The 23,952-nt window shown below is 37.7% G+C and overlaps 1 protein-coding gene across 2 annotated transcripts in view; it reads left to right on the forward strand.

The window, feature by feature from the left end:
* Window positions 1-18,420: 18,420 nt before the first annotated feature.
* luzp2 (leucine zipper protein 2) overlaps window positions 18,421-23,952 on the forward strand; it is a 157,170-nt gene continuing 151,638 nt past the window's right edge. For both annotated transcript variants that reach the window (XM_072380007.1, XM_072380008.1), the window contains exon 1: window positions 18,421-18,662. In XM_072380007.1, coding sequence (XP_072236108.1) covers window positions 18,601-18,662 — 62 coding nt within the window. In that variant the 5' untranslated portion in view covers window positions 18,421-18,600. The remainder of the gene's footprint in view (window positions 18,663-23,952) is intronic.

Raw genomic sequence — 23,952 nt, forward strand, 5'->3', positions numbered from 1 at the left:
GAACAAAGAGAACACTTGTCTCTAAAATTACAGAGAATGTCAGTGAGCATTCATTGTCTAGAGACCATAATTGTGTTAGCCATGAAGCATGTCCACCTTCCACGCTTGGCAGTCATGCACCATTTCCTATGACCTTGCTTTATAGGAGAGAATCCATTTGATTTTGTCTAGATTTACTCAATGTGCTCTCTAGTAAAACTATACTGAGAATGTATTACAGTTTTCTGTGCAGTATGTCTAAATCCTAAGGTATTTGTCTAGTTTAAAACTATTTAAAACTTTCACATGAAAAACATACTAAAATTCAGTGAGCTGTAGCGCCACAATTTTTAAGGCCAAACTGAAAGACCTTGGAGCTCAATGGTTTAAAAACACTTGAGAAATTACTGAACTACAGAAAGTCTTTTTGTCCTCATCATCAACCAGTAACAGCTCCACAACTGCAGGGCGAAACTGAATAGCCTTTGGGTCAATAGATAAGAGATCAATTTGAAATGCAGTGAGTCCCTTGGCCTCGTGTCCAAAGTTAGATTTGAAGAACTCCAGCAAAAATGGACTTTTACCCCTGCTTCATCAGAACTGCAAATTTGAGAGTAGATAACAGCAACACACAAATGAGTCAGCAATATTTTTAAATTTGATGCTGTTCTAAAAAAAAAGATTGTCACTGGTCTGTTACATTAGAAAGATACAAATCTACCGTAGCCAGAGAAGTAATAGGCAGCCACCTCAGTAAACTTGTTTAGAGAAAACAACCTTATTTGATTTTCTGTAACAAATAACAGCCTTTACATTTCATTCCACACCTTGACATCTGTAACTCTCTTGAGCTCCTAGAGATGCAGCCATGTGAAAAACAAAGTTCTTTTAATTCTAAGATTTACCTATCAGGACTGAAGGAAAAAAATCATCTGGTCCTTATCAGGTCCTACAATTAGACAAGTACAACGTCAGACAACATGATATATTGCATTATGTCATTATTCTTTTAGAATTAATTCTAACAGCTTTTACAGGAATTAAGAGTGTTGGTAGTGCTAAAAAGTGCTTTTACATTAACTGATCAACTGATTAACTGAAGTGTGAGCACCTCTATAAAGTAGAACTCTTGTCAGTTTGTTAGTCTGGAGCATCCAGGTGTGTGTTAACACAGTAACAAGGAGGAAAGACATCAGCAATGATCTCAGAGAAGCTGCCAAGCAATCTGGGGAGGGTTATAAGGCACAGGCAAGGGAAATACAGAGGCTTGGAGTGTGTTGAACCTGCTTTCTGGAACACACACCTGGTAATAGTTAGAATGAGGGTGATTTTAACCGTTATTGTTCATTCATTCTCCATCTGGATAGTTTACATTGAGAAAAAAAGCAAGAAACTGCTGGACAAAAATCACAAAAAAAGAATATTCTTGTTTTTATGTTATTTGTTGTTGTTTTAAAAGTGGAGATTAGAGAAAATTCTGAACTTGAGTTTTAAACATAGAAAAGGTGTTTAAGATTACTGCAACAACTTTTCTCAGCTGGATTTCATAAAAAACTTCACATATGTGTGTGTGCATTTTTTAAAAATATGTTTGGCAGGAAGGTTGTTTATGTTTAAAAAAACATAAACATAAAAAAAAAAAGCAGACACTTTTATCCAAAGCGACTTACAGATCGGCAGACAGAGTGAGGGGGTCTTGCCTAAGGACCCCTACTGGAGACAGTACCTTTCATGCAGGGGATTTGAACCTAGATCTCCCACATGAAAGGTGGCAATCATACCATCGGACTATCCAGTCCCTGGTGAACATTCTATAGTTCTTGTGTGGTCAATTCAGGTCATCTTATTTACTTCTGTCTCTTAAAATAGCCACTGACTGACTCAGTGATGTTGAGATCAGAGTTCTGTGGGGGTTGTACCATCTGTTTCAGGACTTCTCTTTGAAGATATTTCTTTAATGAAACAAACTGCATTTTTTATTTTTTATTTTTATATAGAATCAAGACAACTAACATGCCTGAAGATTTTACTCGGCAGTGTGTTTTAAGGACTTTAACATAGAGAATTTTGGCAGTCTGGGAAATAATCTAACTTTCTTTTATTGCAGGAAAAATGACAGTATGTGCCGCATATGGTGAGTGTGGCCCTTTAAAATGTCCATTCGGTCTGTAGCTAAAATGAGCGCTCCGAGTAATCAGAGACATAATGATTCCCATTAGTCTCCTTGACAGTGTTATTATAGTTTGAATAGGATATCATGGCAGTTTTGTCCTCTAGTGAGGACAAGAGTAGCCTTACAACAATTACAAGTAAGTTGATATCAATGTTTCCAACAGTTTCTCAAATTAAAGAAAAAAAGACGATGGCAGAAATTGCATAAACTCACAAATTAGACAAGCTTGAATGGTAGATGACACATTTCAGTGTAATCAGTCATGAGGAACAGGACTGTAAGAGTATCAAGATACGTTTTGTGTGACTCATACAGGAATCTCTTACTGTACACTGTAAAAAAAATGTACTTCCCAGTTACGCATGTGTGTGATGGCATGCAGCGATGCTACACACGGTGACTCTAATTCAGCCTATGACACCAATCATTACTTTGAAATATTCCTCCATTAAGCTTTGATCGTAGTTATCTTCGGAAGTATTTTCAAATTTTATGTACCTTGATCAGACAAAGGCACTGAGAATTTAGTCAAAATTTATGTCAACAGTTCAAGACTTTATTCTGCCTATTAGTACAAGCTTGAGGTTTTTTTTTTCTCCCTTTCTGTTTCTTCCTTTTTGTTTGGACTTTGTGGAGTTGGCCTGGGGGTCAGTGGGTGGGGGATAGGAAACGGGGAGGGAGTTGACATTCAGTTGTGATAATTGATGCCTGTTTTGTACCCTTGTGGCTGGTGCTGTACACCACACTGTCTGTCTAAAAAGTTAAAAAGGATCTATAGATAATCGATTGATTGCAATTGATTGATTGCAACAGGAATGCACCGTGTTATCAGAGGAGTTTTGCACTAATCACCCTGCAAGCTTTACATGACAAACTTGGACTTTCCAACATAACCATGTGAAAGGATTAGTGAAGGTTCTGAATAGGCAGTCTGGTCTGTTGACCTCATCATTGTCACTTTGGGGAGATCACAAATGTAGAGAAATTTTATATCCTTGGGTAATTTTAATTCTTTTTTTTTTGTCAAGCCTGGGCAGCTCAACCATCTTACAAGAAAATCTTACAAGAAAACTATCACAAAAGACTCATTAATGCTAAAGAGGCAGCAGACAATAAAGAACTATGGTGCTGTAAACATTTAAATGAGAAACTATTTTCTGTTTTGTGAGGTTTTATTTAGTTGTTGTGAAGCTTTGTGGTTTCCTCTGAATTCTATTAGAATGTTTTTGGCTTGTTTTCTTTAAAGGTAAACTTAAGAGAACATCTATACAGAATAAAGAAGCCCTAATGAAAAAAATGAGGAAAACAAGTCTATGCTCATGCTATTGAGTCTGTGAGGCTGAATCTAAACGCAGTGGTGTTTTGAGTTGGATGCCAACATCAACAAATTTGTTTGAACTAGAATTCATGGCAACCTTTTTTACAAAAAAAAAAAATCAAATCTCAATCTTACAGTGGTGCTAGAGAACAAAAAGGGACAGCAAAGGTAAAATTATAATCAGCTGCACTTTCAACTTTGAAAACTAGAACAATTTATACTGCTTTTCCTACTTGTCAGCCATGTTTTCTGAAGAAGCTTTATTGGATAATCATGGACTATACTTGGAAGGACCTTCGTATATATATGGTCAATATGAGCTCCACATTGTTATAGGTGAATTGACCTTAATGGGCAGGTGATAATCTTAAAATTAGATTTATAATCATGAAAACAACATGCCAAAGGGAGCCATTTTAATGTATTCAAAGTAATTCTTTTGCATGATAACAACTTAAAACATATAGCTAGAGAGTTAGGTATATACATGTATTTAGCTACAAGAACAAGGAGTCCTGCAACAGATGGTCTAGGTCGTTTCTCGAGCTCAGATCTCAGCATCATGTCAGAAAGGGATTATATGAGGATATCAGAGCTGTGGATAGCTCTCAAAAATGCCTGGGACAGCCCAGCAGTTCAAGGATGGTCAGACCAAACATTATGTTTGTGCTTTTATTCTATTTACTGCATTTTGTAGAAAATGAAATATAACTTTTGTTGGCATTGCTTTTAAATGATGTTCACTTTTTGAGCATCCAAACTTTATGTGGGATACACTGAGTTAATGTGACTATAGCCTAAGTTAAATTATGGATTAACTGAATGATAGGCCTCTCCCTGTACAGAGAATATTGAGTAGAAAATTACACACCAAACGTGTTGTTGTAGGAAGTCAACAAAGTGGTGGCTGATGAGCCATGGCCTGAATTAAGATTAAACATATTTGTGTGTGAGTGTGCTGATGAAGAGGGCAGGACTGCTGACTGCCTCTTTTCTGTCTACTTAGTTGGAACAAAGGACTTGTGTTTTCTGCCTCATTGCACTGAGAAAAAGCATGGCTGAATGGTGCTCACAAAGCATCATCCATATCTGACACCAGCTGAATGCATGATAACTGCTCCAGGCTACTTGGCTGAAGTATTACCTTCCCCATATCAGCAAATGGGCCTTTGACCACTAAAGAGAGCTACTGTGGGGACCTGATTGACTTCACAACACTTAGGTTATGAGGGACCCTGAAGGGCCAAGCTCAGATTTACTGGGACCTGTCACAGCCAAACAGCAGCAGATATGAGGACTGCCAGAGCCATACTTCAATGTCCTCCACATTTCTTTAATAAGAAATTGAATTCCCTTCCTGTTGAGGGGCACTGAAAGGAACAGGATGAGAAACATTTTTTAAGTTTTCTGTTTCAAGATGTTGGTTTATTGGTTGTTTTGATAATGCATGGCTGTAGCTATATGTCACATACTTGTTTTGTTTATGCTTATAATAAACCTGAGAGCAAGAAAATTTATGCCAAATTATGCTGCTGCAACAGTTAGTAGCGAAAATCTCATGTCCACCCTTCATTTACAGTGGCTCAACACAGGTCACTGTCTAATAACTTGTCAGGGCCTCAGGACACAGATGCAGGGTCAGTTTCAAGGTAAGAGTGTTTATTAGTAATAATCAGCAGGTTGAGGATCTCCAGACAGAACAAATAAAAAGGCTGTAAAACTCCTGACGCACTCTTCTCAATAACTATGGATATGGAGGGTGCAGCTATGAAAGTTATCCAAAACAAAAACTCTCTCCACTCTTGGAGAGAAACAGAACAGGCTATGAAAAAATAACAAAATAAACTTTCACGCTCTCCAAATGAGGCGGACTTAAACAAAAGAAGCTCTCTCGAAAACAGAGGCTCTATGAAACTTTAACAATTAACTATAAGCTCTCCTTTAACGAAGGCGTGACTAGAGCTCTAAAACAAAACACAAAATCACTCCGCTAGTGGAGGCACTATGAAACATTAATCAAAACCGAACGCAACGCTCCTCTAATGGAGGTGTTTATGAAAAGATTACAAATCAAAATCACTCCCAAAACTGAGGAACAAAAGACTATGAAATTTACCGTGATTTTAAGCTAGAGGTAAAGAATAAATTATCAAAACAAAGGATATGCTCTGCAGGAGGAGCGCTGCACTGCAGGCTCGAGGATTCTGTGGCTGTGGCTTTCTGTGGATCAAGGATGCTAGAGTGAGGCTCAGGACAGAGTACAACACACTGGCACAAGACAAGGGAGACGCAGACTATTTGAGCACTTGAGGAACAGGTGGAAACACTTTGGGAATCAGGGAAGACAATCAGACACTTGACACAGGAGGAAGAGCAAGATACCTGAAACGAGAGGGAAGTTAGAGAATTCAAAATAAAACAGGAAATGATGAGACAAGACATGAATCAAACCTAAATTGCGACATAACTGGTGTAAAAACATGAACAGCTTTTCAGTTACATCTGTACTATTTTCTCTTTGCTGTTCGCTTTAGTCATTATTTGCTATGAAGGGGCCATCTGAAATGAACCACTGATAACTGACTGGTTTAATTAATGTAAAAAAAATGCTAGATAAAGAACCAGACTTATTTTTTCATGATTCATGCAACATGGAAGCATAAAAGATACACACCGTGTATTACAGTTTAAAAGGTGATAAGTTATGGAAGAATTAAGATTTATTTGAGATCGAATCCATGCAGAGACTAAGATCCAAAGCTTATTTTGGCATAATAAACGGTGGAATAATGAGAGTTATTTTTAAAGCGAAGATAATTTTATTCGAAAAAACAATGAAAAGCTTTTCTGTTATGTATTTATTTAATCTAACTGAGAAAAACTAAATACAAGCAGGGAAAATAAAACCCTAATTCAACCTATGACACCAAGATAAGCTTTGATCACAGTTTTTTTTTAGGTAGAATTTGGAAGCATGTCCAAATAATGTGTTCCTTTATCAGAGAGTGGTAGAAAAATATTGCTTTATCAAATTTATTTAATAAGAAAGGAATACGTAAAGAGCAAATACATCAACCCTTCCTCACAGAAACAAGGTAGTGAGCTCATCCCGTTTCTGTGGCTTAACCCAGATACCCTTTAGAGGAAGCCCACTGCAACCACTTCTATCCATAATCCTTTTTCTTAGTCAGCTGGTGAAGATTATGAACATGGGTTGATCATTTGATGGTACAGTAAATCAGAAGCTTCACATTTTTTCTGCAGTCTTTGCATTATGACAGAAACGTACATTTGTATAATTGCAATTGCATGTGAATCTCCTGTTTGTACTTCCCACCTTTTGTAAGCAATACCCATCTTTAAAGTAGCATTACGAGTCCCCTCCTGTTGGTTTGCGAACTGTAAACAAACTATCAACAGGATTTGGTGGACAAACTGAGCTGGAACAGCTGCTAACTCTGGCAAAGATTATATGAGACCAAATGAGCACATCAACTGATGAGACTCAGTGATGTTATAGGATTTATATCACTATATCGGCAAATGCTATCATAGATAAAAAAGAAAAAGAAAAATAAGGTCAGTTTTCCAGAGATACGGTTTGTTCTATCCTATCCTCTAGCTGTTTCGTCTAGTTGGCCCCATGGCATCTCCAGGAGGCTAGACAGTGATCACTGGCGTCCCAGAGTCACTCCCCTAATGCCAGCCATCACTGCTCCTCACACCACAACAACCATCTTTTCCTCCACAACCACAAGCTACCCCAGCCTCTCACCAACTGCACACCAGTCTAATGGTACCCAACTTTAGGTGGGGGGGTGAATCTTTTCCCTACCGAGGATAAGAATAATTCAGCAGAGGGTAGGACGTGTAAACCAGAAAGGGGGGGTATCCCCACCATCCCCACCGGCAAATCGCACCCTGGACATAGACATATACAGGTTTTATTGTCATTCAGGTATACGAGTATATAGAATGAAATTTCAATGTATGGCTCAGACAGCATAAAGATAATAAAAATAACGGTATAAAGAAACAGCAACAGGCAATGTTGAGAAGTGTTGTTGGTACATGGTTTATTTTACAGAATAAACATAAAATAATTTAAAATGTAAAAATGTGTATAAACAGAAGATAAGAAGAAAAACTAGAGGTCAAAGTGACGATGACAGCAGTGTAAAAAAAATTTAAAGTTTCGTGAGGTGAGTGCAGTGAGGTAGTGTTTCTTTATTATTTAATGTTAAACAGTCTGGTGGCATGGGGCAAAAAGCTATTTCGGAACCTGGCGGTCTTGCAACGAATGCTCCCAAACCTTTTTCCAGAGACCAGCAGGGTAAACACTCTCTGGTGGGGGTGTGAGGCATCACAGATGATGTTCCTCGCTCGGCTCAATGATAAAGTGCTTCGACAGATTGGTTAAGCATCACATTACCTCCATGCAATGTCCTGAATGGGAGGAAGAGAAGTCCCTATGATCTTCTCTGCCATCCTCACCACCCTCTTCAAGTTTCTGCAGTCAGAGGCCCTGCAGTCTCCACACCACACAGAGATGCAGCTGGTCAGGATGCTCTCTATGGTGCTTCTGTAGAAAGTGGTGAGGATGGGTGGGGGCAGATGGGATCTCCTCATTCATAGCAGGCGCTGCTGTGCCCGCTTCACCAGTGCTGCAGTGTTCACAGATCAGCTGAGGGTGTCTGTAATGTACATCCCCATAAACTTGGTGCAGTTGACCACCTCCACAGCCGTGTTGTTGATAAGGAGATTAGCGTGGCTGGCTGGTTCCTCCTGAAGTCGACTATGATCTCTTTGGTCTTGTGCACGTTCACCCTGCACCAGTCCACCAGCTTCTCCACCTACTCTCTGTAGGCCATGTTATCATTGTCCCTGATGAGGCCCACCAATGTTGTGTTGTCTCCAAGTTCTTCCACCAGCCGCTGAGGGACGACGGTATTGAATGCTAAACACCTAAACAGTCCTACAATCACTAAAAATCCCAACAAACACACCCTCCACTCAAATACATCCTGGATTTCTTCCTTGCTTCTTCCAAGAGTGTTTACCCTAAGTGCTCCCCCTGTTGGGCCCCCAGCTACTATTGCTTATTCTAATCCAAATCCACTGACTGGACTTTACTGCCTCATCTGACACTTCCTTCACTATTTTCCTCACACTCTGTCCACTTACATCCAACTCCCTCAATAATGAGACAACGGATTTTTGCAACAAATCCTCTACAGGATATTGTATTTTAAACTGTTCACTGCAGAGTGTAAATGTAACACAATTAACAAGTAACAATGAACAGCTAAATTCCTGTCAAAATGGGCAAAGTTGGCTTATCAAGTGTCACAGTATTGTTAATTGGGTAGTTAACTTTAGTATTAATTATTTGGGTTATTACAATGTCAGATACCAACACATTTTTTTTTCTATGGACTCCAAAACACACCCAAACTGTAGAGGCTTTGAGTGAGGATGGAGCATCTTATTAGTGTGCTGTATGTCATCTCCTCTGCCAAGATTTCACACAGCAGCAGCCAGATTTAGGTCATTTCTGCATTTGTTTAGGGTTAGAAAATTAACTTTCACACATTGCTCCAATAACCAGCTTCTGTGCTGGAACACCTGGTGGATGTTATATTAGACTGCGAGCCATATTCGAAACAGAGATTAGGTTGTGGGGAAAGTTATTCAGTGATGAACCCTCTTGATCCCAAAAGGATTTTTTTTTGTCTTTGAAGAAAGCTCACACTAAACACACTCAACATCCCCTCCTTGCTGCCACTGACACAGGATCTGACAAAAATAATCACAAGTTAAAGTCACTGTAGCATGTTACCTTGGTTCTGCTGGTTAAAACTGTTGGCTCCCATTAGTTCAGTCTTTTATCTTCCCTGCTGGCAGCACAGCTGTACTTGGTTGGCCTTCATCATTTTGTCAAGTGATGCAGCTGTGTCAAAGATGCACAGATAAAGTTGCACATCTGTGTCCTCCTGGTTTGTGCTGCAGGTGATTGAATGGAGGTATGTGTGTATGATGCATCCTGAGCTCTCTCTGCAGTTTTTTATGTGAATCCCATATTAATTGTGCATCCCACTACGTTGCCTTTACCTCCTGCATACAATAGCTGCTGAGTTAGGCCTTTTTTATTTACACCTTTATTTCTTGTTCTTTTTATTGTTCACTATGTATTCATGGATTTTTAATCTGGCCATTCAGAAGTCATTTAAACAAGTTCTACCCTTTTTTGTAACTGTTGTCTTTGAGATATTGTGCTTAATGATGTAGAAAAATACAAATTCAAGCTTGGCCAGCTACAGTATACAGTTTGTTAACATTTTCAGTTTCCATTTCCACGATTTATTAACCACAATGTGACTTTTCTGGATTTTGTCCACAAAATGAGAAAACAGAAGACAAATATAATCTATTTTTATATAGTATGGCGTTGTGTGTATTACTATACAAAAGGCACTGACATCTCAGTCCAGTTAATGCCATTAACTGTGTGGTCTAATTTTGAGTTGGCAAATAACAGTCAATGAAACTTCTGTGAAAAGATGATTGTTTCAATACATTTTACAGTTTGTTTTCTTGTCCTTGGCAGACATAACATAACATGACATAACAGTAGTTTGCTGTTCGTGCTGCTGTTTGCAGCATCTTGTTTATCCAGGTCAGGCAGCAGCTGTGCAACAGAGACAACACTGTGGGGCCTTTAAGATGCCTCACGTCCACTTTCAGATGGATCAGCAGTTTGGAAATCGGCAATATTAACAAAATTCACAAATGTATTTTTGGCCCAATGTTGGCCCATTTTTGTTTTCAAAAGAGCTTATTTGTCCCTTAACTTGTCGTCATACTGCTCCTTTTTAAAATTCTATTACAACAGTGGAATTTTCTTTCAAAGGTTTGTTAGTGTGTTCAGCCTTGAGATGACTTGCAGTTTGATGTGTTACCTCAGGGTGGCAGTGAAAATCCACCAGTGAGTTTGAAAAGCAGGTTGTCTGTGAATTATAAGATTTGTTGGTTCTACTGCATCAGACATTTCCGTTTGTGTTCTTATAATACTTCACAGTTCCTCCCCTTCTAAAATAATGTATTAAGGATACTGATCCATGTAATAACACAACAGTATTAAGATGCCATAGTAATTACTTGGCAAACTTGAGAACTTCAGTTATTTTTATTCTTACAATAGCTCTACCAACATGCATTTCAGAGCAAAGTGGATGTTTAGATTAATATCACATGCATTAAAACATACTGTCTTTCCCAATTCTCCATTTAACTTGTTTGTGTATTAATGTGTGAGAGAGTATTCCAGGTTTCTATCTGTTTTTTTTTTTTTACTTTTACATTTCAGAATTGAAACTCAAAGTTGGACTAATGTTCTTTTCTTTGCAAATGGAAAGGCAGTATCTGCAAGAAACACTGAGATTAGATAAAAACATGTTTGTGTTTTGATGGATGCAACATTTTAATTTTTTTTTTTAAAAGAAAAATTGCCAGGAAGAATCTGTGATGATATGTAGTTTTTGTAAAGCTCATGCCAAAACATTGCACACATAAGAAATACAGTACAACACCTTTTATGTAGACTATTAGGAATTTGTCTCTCTGGCAGAATGCAAATTACAGACATTTCAGGACAATGGTCTTCACGAAGAGTAATTCTTCACAGCCTTTTATAGCCTGGTATTTTCCCTGTTGTTTTCATGTAAAGGCCAGGCCCATTGAGAGGGAGAGATGGTAAAAAAGGGAAATCAGTCTCAGGAATGGTCATTTAATGGTACAACACCAATCAGACATAGAGCACACAAATGGTTGAACATAAACCTGGAGGTGACCACATGGCAAAGATGCCGACATACCTCGATATATATATGTTTACAGATCAACAAATGAATAGAGTCATTCCCTGGGGCTGTGGTGCTTGCAGAGCAGCAACAGAATATCATCTTTCTAGAACCAAAAGGCTTAAGATGTAGACTGAATAAGTACTAAAAAAACTGCTAGCTTTTTATACCTCAGTACAGCAATGAAACCTCTGGATGATTTTTAAACATTCACAGTTTAAGAAGTTTAAAATTTTGGTTGGTATCGACACTGTGTTACATTTATACTTCTGACCTATGACAATTTTTTGCAAGTAGATTTTACGAAATGCCACGAATGAGACACATCTGACCTGCAATAAGCCAGCATAATGCTCTGTTTTCATAAGTTATTGAAAAAGAAAGAAAAAGGAAGCACTGCGTGTATATTAACCAATCCATCGCCCCTATATTCTTCCTACGCTTGTGAACATCCTCCCACATGCAGGTTAAATATTCAGTTTGTTTTTCTCATCTCCAGCCCTTCTTTGGCAAGATAATTCCTGCTAAGACACAGAAGTATTAGTTCCATCTGTTATCTTCAAATTTTGGCCACAACACTTCCACTCCTAGAAATTAGATGCATACAATGTGGCTGATGTAGGGCTTTCTCTGTGGTTAGCAGCTCTAAGTAAGTTACTAACTGAGGCGCTAAATGCAAAGTATAATCAACATTTGAATATACTGATTATACCTAATTTACTTAATTAATAATTGTATTCTTACAGCAATCACATGGGTGAATAATCTTTAGAAAAACGCTGTTGAGAATTTTTACGTCAGCACTCAGAGGATGAAGGATAAGCAGCTGACTGGCTAACAAGCCCACAGAACTCACAATAAACTGAAACACAATCCCCCACAAATGCTCCTCTCCAGTGGCAGCATCACCATGGTTTACAATGCTCTGTTGTGAGAGTCTTGCTGGAACATTACAAAGCTGGACTACAGTGACTGAGGTTGTTCATATTGGTCTAAGTTGTGCATGGTTTTAAAATATCCCATGCTGTTGACACTGTCACGATTATACAAATCCTCAGCTGCCTTGTCATTAAACATGGACATCCTGTGGCCTCACTTTTGGTCAATCCACTGAATCTTAGGGCCTTGTCACATGGTGTCCTCATAGTTTAGTGGCTTTAAATGTCGGTAGGTGGCTTTGTATATTGTCCTTGATTGTGACTATGCTGCAGTTTATTGTGTTTATTCCATAATCGTGTGGAATGTATGATATATCCAAGTTACTTGTGTGTATGTTTTATCTATATAGTTAAATGGCATGCAATGGTAAACAAAGTCCATATTTCTTCATTACTTATACATTGAAATTTTTGGAACATACTTAACAAAAAACACAGAAAACTGTAGTTTTTTCATACACATTAAAAACATGAGTATTTATTTTAGCTGTCATTTTTCCATTTGTATATGCTAGCATATATCAACCTGAAAAATAATGGGAATATTAGAAGTACACTTGTAAGGCTTTGACCTGTATATTCTTACTGTATTCATGTAGCTCTCTGCAGCTCTGAGGTTCCCCTATCATTTGCCAGACTGTGGATGCAGTTGATAATTCCTGAATTACTGCCGCATGCGCTCGTTTGTGTGAACTTTTCCCTTTTAGTTTAGCTTGACATAGTTGGTATCTCCGCTTGGCATCCTCAGTGGATTTAAACAATGATTTAAACATAATTTTTATGAGGCTACTGAAGTTTTCCTCTAATATCATAAAAGGCATCCACAAGGCAATATTCTTTGCATGTTTTCCCCCACTTTGTGTTGTACTTGCTTTCCTTAAGTGTTTTTCTTCCAATCGTTGTAACCAAAATGCATTTTCTTTTTGCAGCTCAGCAGAAGCACATTGGAATGAATTATGATGTTCTTCAAAAAGGCAAAAAAGCACAAATGAATTGTCATGTTTTTTCCAGTTTTATCTGATACATTTTTTGGGAGTTTCATACAAAGCGACTATAAGGGTATGTGTCCATATAATGTTTTCTCTTTGTAGAAATGCGCTGGCAGAGCAGTGGGATGAAGAAATTATGCTCATCAAAACAGCTCTCCCACTCACATGAGTGTTGACTATATGGCTTGCAACAAACTTACAACTTGAACAGTGATAAAAGCGCAAAATTCACCAGCTACATTCAGTGGCCAGGCAACCTGCTCCTTCAAACGAGCTTTTGTTGCATGAAAAGCAGTGACAGCGATGACACCAGCGCCTCTTTGAAAAGTTCTGAGATTTCTGCTGAAAGAGCTGGCGGTGGTTGCACAACAAAGGTAGAGAACTTATAGAGAAAAATAACTCTGCTGCACTGTTTGCACCACATACACTCTCACCTCATTTTTAGCAATTGATTAAGATGCTGGCCTTCTGAAAAGTACATTATGTGGACATCTGACCTAAATTGTCACCAAGATGCTATTTCTTTGGTGACAAAATGTATTTGTTAAAACTGGATCTGCTGTTCAGTTGTCTTGATGAGCAAGGTCCACTATAAAACAGTGTTTGTTGAGTTTTCTGGAATTAGATAAATTCTTACATTTTCTAACAGTGTACTAATAAAAGCATTATTTTGGCACCCATTTGTAATTTGCCTCTTGACTATGACACTAACAAAAACGTGTTGTTCTGTGTTGTATCCAATACAAATTAACAAAAATGTAAGCATCTGAGCTGAGATTTTCAATACTATCTGTATCCAGTATCTGTGATATGGTGACATCTAGTGGCAGAAATGACAAATTGCAACCAACTGAATACTCTAAGTTGTGGAAAAAAACATTTGGCCTGCTCTAGAGCCAGTGTTTTCTTTGTTCTTTTAGACAGTGCTTACAACATCTTTTGATTTAGATTGCTCCGTCTAAGGTAATGCGAACATTAAGATGATTATTTCCACGCGATTCCACATCAGTGAAAATATAGTTATGATTATTGTATTACATCTCTGCCAATAAGTTCCCCTAAATGTTACACAGTGGCATTTTTAAGTCTGTGAAAAACTGTGATGGATTTTAACATTTCTGTGGCACCCCCCATGATAATATAAAATGAAAATATTGTGGGAATCACATCATGTTTGTGTTCTTTTACTTATTTCCTACTAAATCTAGTTATAATTTGCCTCTCTCAGTATGTTTAAATCTTTAGCCAATATGTATTGCAGAGAATACAGCCCAAACCTCTTGTAGAAACTTTTAAAAAATGCTATGCTTATGGTGTGTTGTGTTGGTTGGTGCTAATTACCAACAAGCAACAGGTTATTAAGGTTTGGTTAACTGAATGTAAGACAATTTTTCAACCGCCTAGTTAATTTCCTTTTTCCTATATAGACAGTCTAAACACACCAGACATGGTTTTTCAAGCTTTTTTTTTGGGTTGTGTTCTTTAAAGGCACATTTCATACTACTGCACTGTGCGAATGAAGCAACTGACAGGAAACTGCCTCAAGCTTGAGCCTTGCTGCCACACCTTTCTCTTTTTCCTGTTCCTTTTCCACACAGAATGTTCAATGGAACTTTAGATGTGGAAAAATATGTGAAAAAATGTATGCATGGATTTTTTTCTCATCTCATGCAACCTTTCTGTAAACATTCATAATAGTCTATGGACATTTCAGCACTTGCTAACTTATCTTCTTGTACTTTACCTAATGTAAAAGAAAATCACAAGCATGCTGAGGGGCTGCTTTTTCTAAAAGCAAACAGTTGTCAGTAAAAGCAGCAACTTTACTGACAGGCTATTATTAGTGCAACCTCAGTAACAGTATATCTTGATATACTCAGGCAACTGTCAGTCTTGGATATGTTCCTGTAAAAGAAAAAAATTATGGTCTCTATTGGGAATGTTGTAGCCTGAAGGTAAAGACTGCATGCAGCATGTGACTAGAAGGCATAGGAAAATATTAACCAAAAGAGCTATTGTATCAGACTGAGCAGTCCCCCAAGAACAAATACCTACTGTACATGTGGGTTTGCAAGGAATTTAAACCATTTTGTACAATGTAGCTTAGCAGAAAATGACACTGGTATTATGTTTAAGCTCGAGTCAAAGTCAACTATATTGTCAATTCTGTCACATGTACAAGACATACAGGTCACATTTCCCTAAAGCCAATGTTTGCCATTCCTTTCCAGAGAACCCTTGTATTTATAATGAATTGCATTGAACTCTGACACAACATTAAGCTGTGGAAAGTAACAGTTTGAGATTCTGTCTTAAAAACTAACATTAAAGTTAAAATTGTATCCCTCATTACAATTCTAGCATCTCAAACCAAAAAAAAAACAAAGAAACCTAAACCAAAATCTAAGCTGGGATATGGTTTATCTGGCAGAAGAGTCGTGAGTTAACTTTCTTTGCATGGCATGCGACAGACTCACATGCCCTTACAACCAAACCAGAGCACCCAGAGAACATGCAGACTCAGCTATCTCTGAGGCTGGAGTGCTAATCACTAAACCAACATGTTCCCTTTCAAAGACCAGTGACTCAACACCTTAAAACTTCTGTTAGATCAACTTGCATATTGAGTCTGATTTGCTGGTTCAATCTAGAATTCATTATTTGTCCACAGTGATCACAATAGGAACAGGAAGCTGACAGGTTTACTATCGACAACTCTATGAAAATAGCCTGCCAAAGAATTATTTTTCACCACTTTGTGGATGTTTATGATTTTCACTTTGCTTATAAGCGTTAAGAAATGATTGTAGGAAGAGTAAGATAAAAAAAAAAATAGCACTTATATTAACACCTTGCCCAACGGAACTTATTACCAGCCTTTTGAATCTTTAGGTAATGCAAGAGGGTCAACATGGATGTTGTGATTTTGGGGGATCTCAGCGGAAATTACTGTCTTTTGGAAGAAAAGAAATTGGCATGTTCAAAGTAAAACTATTTTTTATTCAATACTGCATCTAGAATCTTGAAACAAATCTTAAAATGTCTTTGTTGTTATAAACACATTAAGAATGTGAAGCAATACGTGGTTTTGAGTAAATCCGAACATTTTGTATGCAAAATTTTGAATGAAACATTTGTTAAGAAAATGCAGAAATTAACTGATAAAACATTCAGACTCAGCTATGGATGTTTATTCAGATGTAATCTGGCATAATATCAATGACTGATGCTCATTTTATGGTAATTATTCCTCATTGTGTTAAGATGTTCAACACGTTGGCTCAGAGCTGTGTGACTACAACCCTAACCCATGCTGATGTGACTGAGGCAGATTCCAGAGGTCTGCTGAGGACACTCTGCCTGGTAACCAAGGCAGACTAGGGTCCAGCAAACTCATCCCAACTGGTCACAATGACTCTCCACTTCTAATTAGACCAAATAAATGAGTGGGAATCTTTTCGTATGGAAATGGGCTACTACTAGGGTAGAATAGACTCCAAACTCTATTAAATCTGTAATGGAAAGCATTTATCATGCTTGTGGTGTGTGACCTCTACCTTTTGTATGGACTGCTTAATATTCTACCTGTATTACATGGCTGTAAGTCTCAGTTGGAACATTCTCTTATAGCTCAACATTTTGTTCTTGAGTTGCTCTTACTTTTACAAGGTTAACTTGAAATTTTCCGAGCAGTTCACAGAGTGAGTGAATCTGGGGAAGAGATGATTTCATTACCACACATTTCTACTTTTCCATCACTGTCAAAATGTAGCAGTTTTTAAGGAATGAAAGGTATATGCCTTACTTTGCAACACTAGATTTCCCTATTTCTTAACGTTGGATTTTCATTATTAATAACCAATTACACACCGTTGTGCTTCCAATAAAATGCTGTGTAACATGACCATAAAAGCTCAAACCATTCATTCCTATATGATTAAACATTATTTGTAATCGAGTGCAGTACAGATACAGTTACTTGATTTCTTTTTTTGTTTGAATAAGGTGATCAAGTGTATTTATTATATTTTCAGTTTAAAGTTTAAAAGTGTCATGTTTGCCCTTTTTTCACAAGTTCCCACAGTGTTCTGCAGTCTTAATGAACTGTCTGTGGCACTCTGGTTGAACACAGAGGCACAGTACAATTGCTCTTTTTATACCATAAATATACAGATGATTTCTTTGCAACTGGTTTTAGAATGTGTAGTGACCAACTGACGCCACATCGTATGTCTTTTGACATACCACTCTTTCTACCATATGGATGCACATTTCTATCATATGAAAGAGTATATATTACTTCGCCTAAGAGCTCACATTAGTATACACAGCAAACTAAGCTTAGAGTACCACACACCATACCGACTGGAAAATTCTTGTCTGGCTGTGGCTTTTAGTCTCAACTACTTGATATTTCTCTGATCTGCAGCTGGTAGCCCTCTTTTTGGCACAAGACATGTGATTAATTAGCCCGGGATGTTAAAACACCCCACCACAAGTACTAATGCTGAGGTTACTTAATGTTTCTACATTTAAAAAAAAAGAATACATGAAGTTGTAATACAATTTTTTTCATCACAAAACCGAATCAGTTTAGCTTGTTGTTTGTTTTTATTTAGCATTTGTCCTTTTTGTTTACTATGGTACACAAGAAGAATCTAAAAAAGATGAAAAAGCCAAAAATAAAACACTATTTTGCTTCACAATCATATATCAGTTTGGGAATTTTTACCTGTAAAGAGAGGTGATTGTTTCTTTTTCCTCCCTTTTCACTGTTTATTCACAATCTTTTACCAGAACCTTATCAATAATAGTACTATACATCTTTTGTTGTGCTCTCCCTGAACTGAGCTGTGACTTTATCAACACTTGACCATTACCTGAGCCATTTTCTTCTTCTTTAATTTTTTTTTTCTCCCCTGAATCTCCACACAGGCTCCCAGAATGCAAGAAACCAAACAGAATGAATGGAGAAGTGTTTATTTGGTGACATAACAATTACCAAACAATGGCAAAAAATGCCTCTCACCAATAGCTGAAGCAGCATGGCCGCTGACATCATATCACTCCTACATCTCCCTCTCTTGATTTCAGCCCCACCCACTCTTTTCCATTACCAAGTCAGTCCGTGTCCCTGTGTTATTTAAAGCCAGAGATCCTCCCTCTCTCCGAGCCACTGTGTTGCATCTGTCTGCCTCGCTGCATGTGTGTCTCGGTGCGTGTGTTTGAGAGTGCGCTAAAAAACCCAGGCAGCCAGTGGGAGAGCTAGAGAGCAGGGAGAGAGACACAGGGGAAAGGCAGAAAGCATCTGAGAAGGCAGAAGGATCGGGAGTGTGAGACAGCTATGAAATTCGTTCAAGCTATTTGCTTACTGCTTCTCTGTCCAGCTTTGAGCCTCAACACCAGGTAAGAGATAAATAAGAGGAGAGGTTTTTTTTCTTTCAATTTCATCCTGATTGAGACTCTGAAACAAAAAGAGATGTTTAGGTTGAAAGCATGCCTTAGCCAATCTTGGATTACTAATCTTAGGGTCTGTTCAGTCCTGCCAGATACTGAAGCCTTAATTTATCCTGGCAGAGGCTCTCTGTGCTAAGCGTGTTGTATACTGAAAGACTTAAAAGGAGGAAGGAAGGGCTTATCTGTTCAACTAGGCTATTATTTTTCTCAGTTCGCGGGAGGCTGAGACAGTTGTCCTTTTGTGGTGCTTTATTCACTGAATTTTCCTCCTACGATGCCTCTTGAATCACAGCAATATTGCTTTTTGGGACTTTTGCTGCCTGCTGGTCTGGGAGGGAGCAAGTTGAAGTGATGGGAACTGAGAGAAAAGACAAGGCTACTTGTGTTGCAGTGCCTTAAAAAGAGCAGGTGCTTGTCTGTGTTTCTGTACTTATCTGCAATACCAGCCTTTGAAAACAGCTAACGGTAGAGTGATGGGAAAGAAGAGTGAATAAGAGAGAAATACGTGAAAAGAGGAAGTTTTAATGATTAATTATGTCATTGATAAGATCATCCTCATTATCAGCCAGCGCCTGACACGGCTGCCTTAATGAAAGCCGTGAGAAGGAATTCAGGGCTTTGACTGTACTATCGGGACAAAAAGGCACGCATTATAAAACTTGGATTTTCATTTTCTCTTCATTTCCTCAAGCACTTTAATACTGTTGTCATCTTTTTGTAGTGAAATAGTAGAATGCAGTTGCTGAGGAATGCAGTCACAGAGAGGACAATGGCTTTGAAGTATGGGTTTTGTTAAGAATTTAACAGACATAGACAAATAACTACATTATACTGATGTGATGTTGAACACAAGCAAGGACATGGAATCATTGATTTTGCCTTTGGAGTTGCAATAGATTTTCGGACAAATTCAAGGTTATTGCTTACATCTTAAGTATTTGTCAGTATAACAGAGGTTATGTGATGATGCATGAGTTATGTTACTAAGGTCTGAAGTGATGTATGAACATCTAGCATTTAGTTGTCTGCAAATACACCCCTCAACACATCCACAGTTTTTATTCTCACACGATGGAAACATTCAGTTTTATCCTTGTATTTTATCTGAGTTTATCCAAGTACATTCATGATCTTGCGTAATTTGTGTTTAATTGAAATACTCGTTGTCTCATAAGCTTTATTTTTTGAATAGTGTGTGCCCTCATCTTTCTTTGAGGTGCTAATTGGAGAGGGAGGCATTACGGTGGTAATTTGGCAGGTCAGCACAGATTGTATGCTACCTCTTGAGGGGGAAAGTCATGAAAAGTAATTACCAGACCACACAGATATAATCAGAGTTTTATTAGATGGTTTGTTTCTTAAGTCAATTTAAAGAATATGTGCTCAAAAGGCTGTGTGTCGCTGGAGGCAGAGGTTATCCCAGGCAAAGGTGATGCCTCTAGTGTGGTGCTGTGAATCTTTATTTGTTTTATAACTATGAGAACAAAACTAAACGTGCCAGTTTCTAAACAGATTTGCAATGCCACAGCTGCCCATTTTGCCTTTGGGAAGCACAAGATATGAGCAGCAAATTTTAAAATGCCGTAAAAAGACAATGTTTTGGGGAAATTCACAGTAATCATTTCAGGCTCCTCCAGCTTTTTCAGAACTTTTTCCTTAGTTTATAGTTCCTTAGTTTATAGTTTTCTCGTTTGTTATTATCTGACTTCAGACTTCAAAAAAGTTAGCTCATTAATTGTCTGTGAGATATTTTTTTTGATAATTTGTAGCATGTATAATAAGGTTCTTCAAGTCTTTAAAAGGTCATGTTTTTTTCATTTCAATGTAAAGGATAGCAATGAAGTGTCTGCAAGGACATCTCAACATTATTTTGCTCCTTGTATAGATTTATCATCTCTCTTAAGCCTCTTTTGTTATTGCAGATATGGTTGGATATAAATAAAAGCTGTGCAGACATTTAATGTTTTTTTTATCTATTTTTTAGAATGTATTTAAAGAAAAAAATGTGTGCTTTATTTATTTGTTTCTAGTCGTTAACCTTAAGTGAAACCTTGCAATAGTGTAATTTTACAGGGTAGTTTTCTATGTTATCTTGCTGGAGAATTAATTTTTTTAATCAAGCACCTTTTTATATTTTGCACTTATTCTAGAGGTCATGGGTCCAATCTACACTTACTATTTGTGGCATCCTCATTTTCTATTGTAATAGTGTCAGACAGAAGAGATAGACTGCAAGGTACATCCCCCGCAGCAAAATTAATTGTGGTTTCAACTGTTTCGTCTTCATATTGCTCTGTCTCGCTTTACTTGATTCACCATCATCTCATCAGTGGTGCGTGAGAGAATCTATTTCATATGTTAAGTACAACTTCTATTGAGCAACATGATAAAGTCGCCTTGAAAATTGAGAGTCATTGAAATTGGATCCATGTCAATTTTCATGTTTGACAGCAGCATTTTATTAAGCCTTCTGTTTCCATTTAACCCAGTTTTATAGCCCTAAAATACCATAGGCTCGCTTAGTATCATCATGAATGCTAAATTGACTATATTGACTAATACTGTTATGCATAAAGATATCCACATTGCAAAAAATGTCATGTTTTTTTTTAGTTTTTTTTTACATTTTTGCCAGTCTAAGGGAGCTTGATAGAGAAGCTTTGGGTTTTTATGAATTGAGTCAATTTCTCAGACCTTGTATAAGTGGTGCATTGCCATATGTCACTGCAGAAATCAATTGGTACTTAGGCAGAACACAAGGCTGCATTGACATTAGCCCCGTGAGATATGACTGTCCACCTCTGGTTCAGGGTTGGGAGGCTATAACAGTAAGCCTGCTCTTCTGAATTTGGCTTCTGTTTTTTTTCTTCACCTTCTATACAGATCAAACAGCTCCAACTTTATACACTTTCAAATATTCCCTTTTAGGTGTTTCTTTAAATACATCTGACACATTGTCTTGACACTATCTTTGATGTCTTTTACCTCAGCAGACTCCTCTTGGAAACAGGGATATCTGGTGGGAACCCCACAGCATCAAATATTCATGAGTGTTTTGGACCGCAATTAAAAGGACTACAGAGAACTTTGCATTATAGATACAGTGCAGCTGAATTGTTTTATAAATTATCAGCTACCTATAAATCTGGGTTTATTGTAAATTAAATTGACTCTCAGAATTTATGTCTGATTTTACATTAAAACACTGATTTGTATTTGGGCCTTTTCATATCAAAGAAAGTTTACTGAGCTGAGTGCAACATATCTTTGTCCAACTATTCTCTTTGTAGATTGTAGTCAAATATATCAAATGTCAACAACAGAAGCCTTCTTTGTACCCAATGTGTTGCATTTTTGGAAACACAGACTATCCAATCAACATCCAGTCAATATTCTCTTACAATAGTGACAATATAATCGGATGTTTTGCAGCTGAGAGAAATTCTATGTGATATTTTATTTAACATGTGCTCACTGCATGATTCTTGTTTTTCTTAGTAAAACAAAATGAAACAAAAAAAGCCTTTATCTATCATACAGCATCAGTCAAGTTGTTCACAAATGCTGCCTGACAGTGGTGGAAGTGAGAATTGCCAAGAGCACAAGTGTGAATCAGTCGTGGAATTAGATGTTGCTATTAAACAGAACAGCATAGTGATGTCCTTGTAGTGGTTTGACTACAGATGTTTAGCATGAGTAATACAGATACCTCTTTTCCTGTGTATTGTTTACAATTTTGGTGATAAGAGGCTTACCTAAGTAAATGTGGGGTGCACGATATAAGCATTTTCCTTTCATTGAATTGAATTGAATGATACTTTATTAATCCCAAAATGTGTTTTGCAGCATAAAGAATCAAATCAGTTATTGGTTATCAGTCATTGTATAGTAATTGTGTAGAATTACTTCTATGAGCAGCAATGACCTCTTTGAACATTGAACATTCTTTGTTACAATGCTGAGGAAACCTCTGACCGAACACACTTTGTTGTTTAATCATTGTGTTATGTAGGGGCAGTGCATTGTTGTCTTTTATGTCGAACTACTTTTGCAACATCCGTCTTTGCATAATCAGCTCCAAAGCTGTTTAAGCCAGCCTGCTTTATCAGCTTGTTCAGTTTTTTTCTTTCTTCCAATCGCTCTGATTCTGAAGCCCCAACAGATGGGTCCAAAGCAGACTGAACTCTCCACCGCAGATTGATAGAAGGTGTCTGTAACATCTTGCTGCAAACATCAAAGGATCAAAGCTTCCTCAAGATGTAGAGTCTGCTATAACAGCCTCAGTGTTGCATTTCCAGTTCAGTCTGTTATCATGGTCAACTCTCAAGTATCTGTGGTCCTCCACCACCTCCACCTCTTCTCACAGTATTGAAATAGTGTTAGGTTTAATTTCTGAGCCCTCTAAAACCAACCGTCATCTACTTTTCCTTTCTTTGCATTCAAGATGAGATGATTGTTCCCACCATGCCACAAAGTGATTGCTGCCTGTTTTCATTTATACTCCATCTGTACAATCTTAGTTTCTTTTCAGTCTGCACACCTGAGACTTTCAGTACAACTCAGAGTTTTGTCATTTCCAAATATACTGAGATGACTGCAGTTATTTACATTCAAGATAAGCTGATTCTTCTATTCATACTAAAAGGTGGTCAACAACTTCCTTGTATTCGGCCTCTTGTCCATTACTTATACACCCAACATTTAATGGAAAATTTTTAATGGAAATGACAAGACTGAGTTGTGCTTAAAGACTGTGGTGTTCAGAGTTAATAGAAACAGAGATAGAACATTACCCTGTGGTGCACCTTTGGTGCCAGCCACCTTCTCGGTGGAGATGTCACTGTGTCCCGGTGTGGCAAGAAATGTTGGTGAGGCTGAACTTTACCTATGGAAGAGGTTGACTTAGCTTGAAATATTTTGATGAATACAACTTGTAGGTCTCTTCCCCTCCCTTTCTGCTGTGCTTCAGCTCTTCCTTAAGCACCCCTCCCTGCAGAGGATTAACCATGGCAACTATAAATGTGGCAGGAATTGACATAAATTAGGTACTCTTCCTGGCAAACTGCATAAGGAGCTCTTGGAATAACCAGAGGAACCGTTTTATTATTTTTCAGAGTATTTGTTGAATGTATTTTCTGTCAGGGGACAAATGAGTTTTGACTAAAGTTGCCAATTTCTGCCTTATGTAAGGCTTTGTATTTGTTGAGTGAAAGCTCCATAATCTAGATTAACTGAGGCT

Source organism: Leuresthes tenuis, unplaced genomic scaffold (genome assembly GCF_036924035.1).
Source record: "Leuresthes tenuis unplaced genomic scaffold, fLeuTen1.0.hap1 SCAF_2, whole genome shotgun sequence".
Taxonomy (NCBI): domain Eukaryota; kingdom Metazoa; phylum Chordata; class Actinopteri; order Atheriniformes; family Atherinopsidae; genus Leuresthes; species Leuresthes tenuis.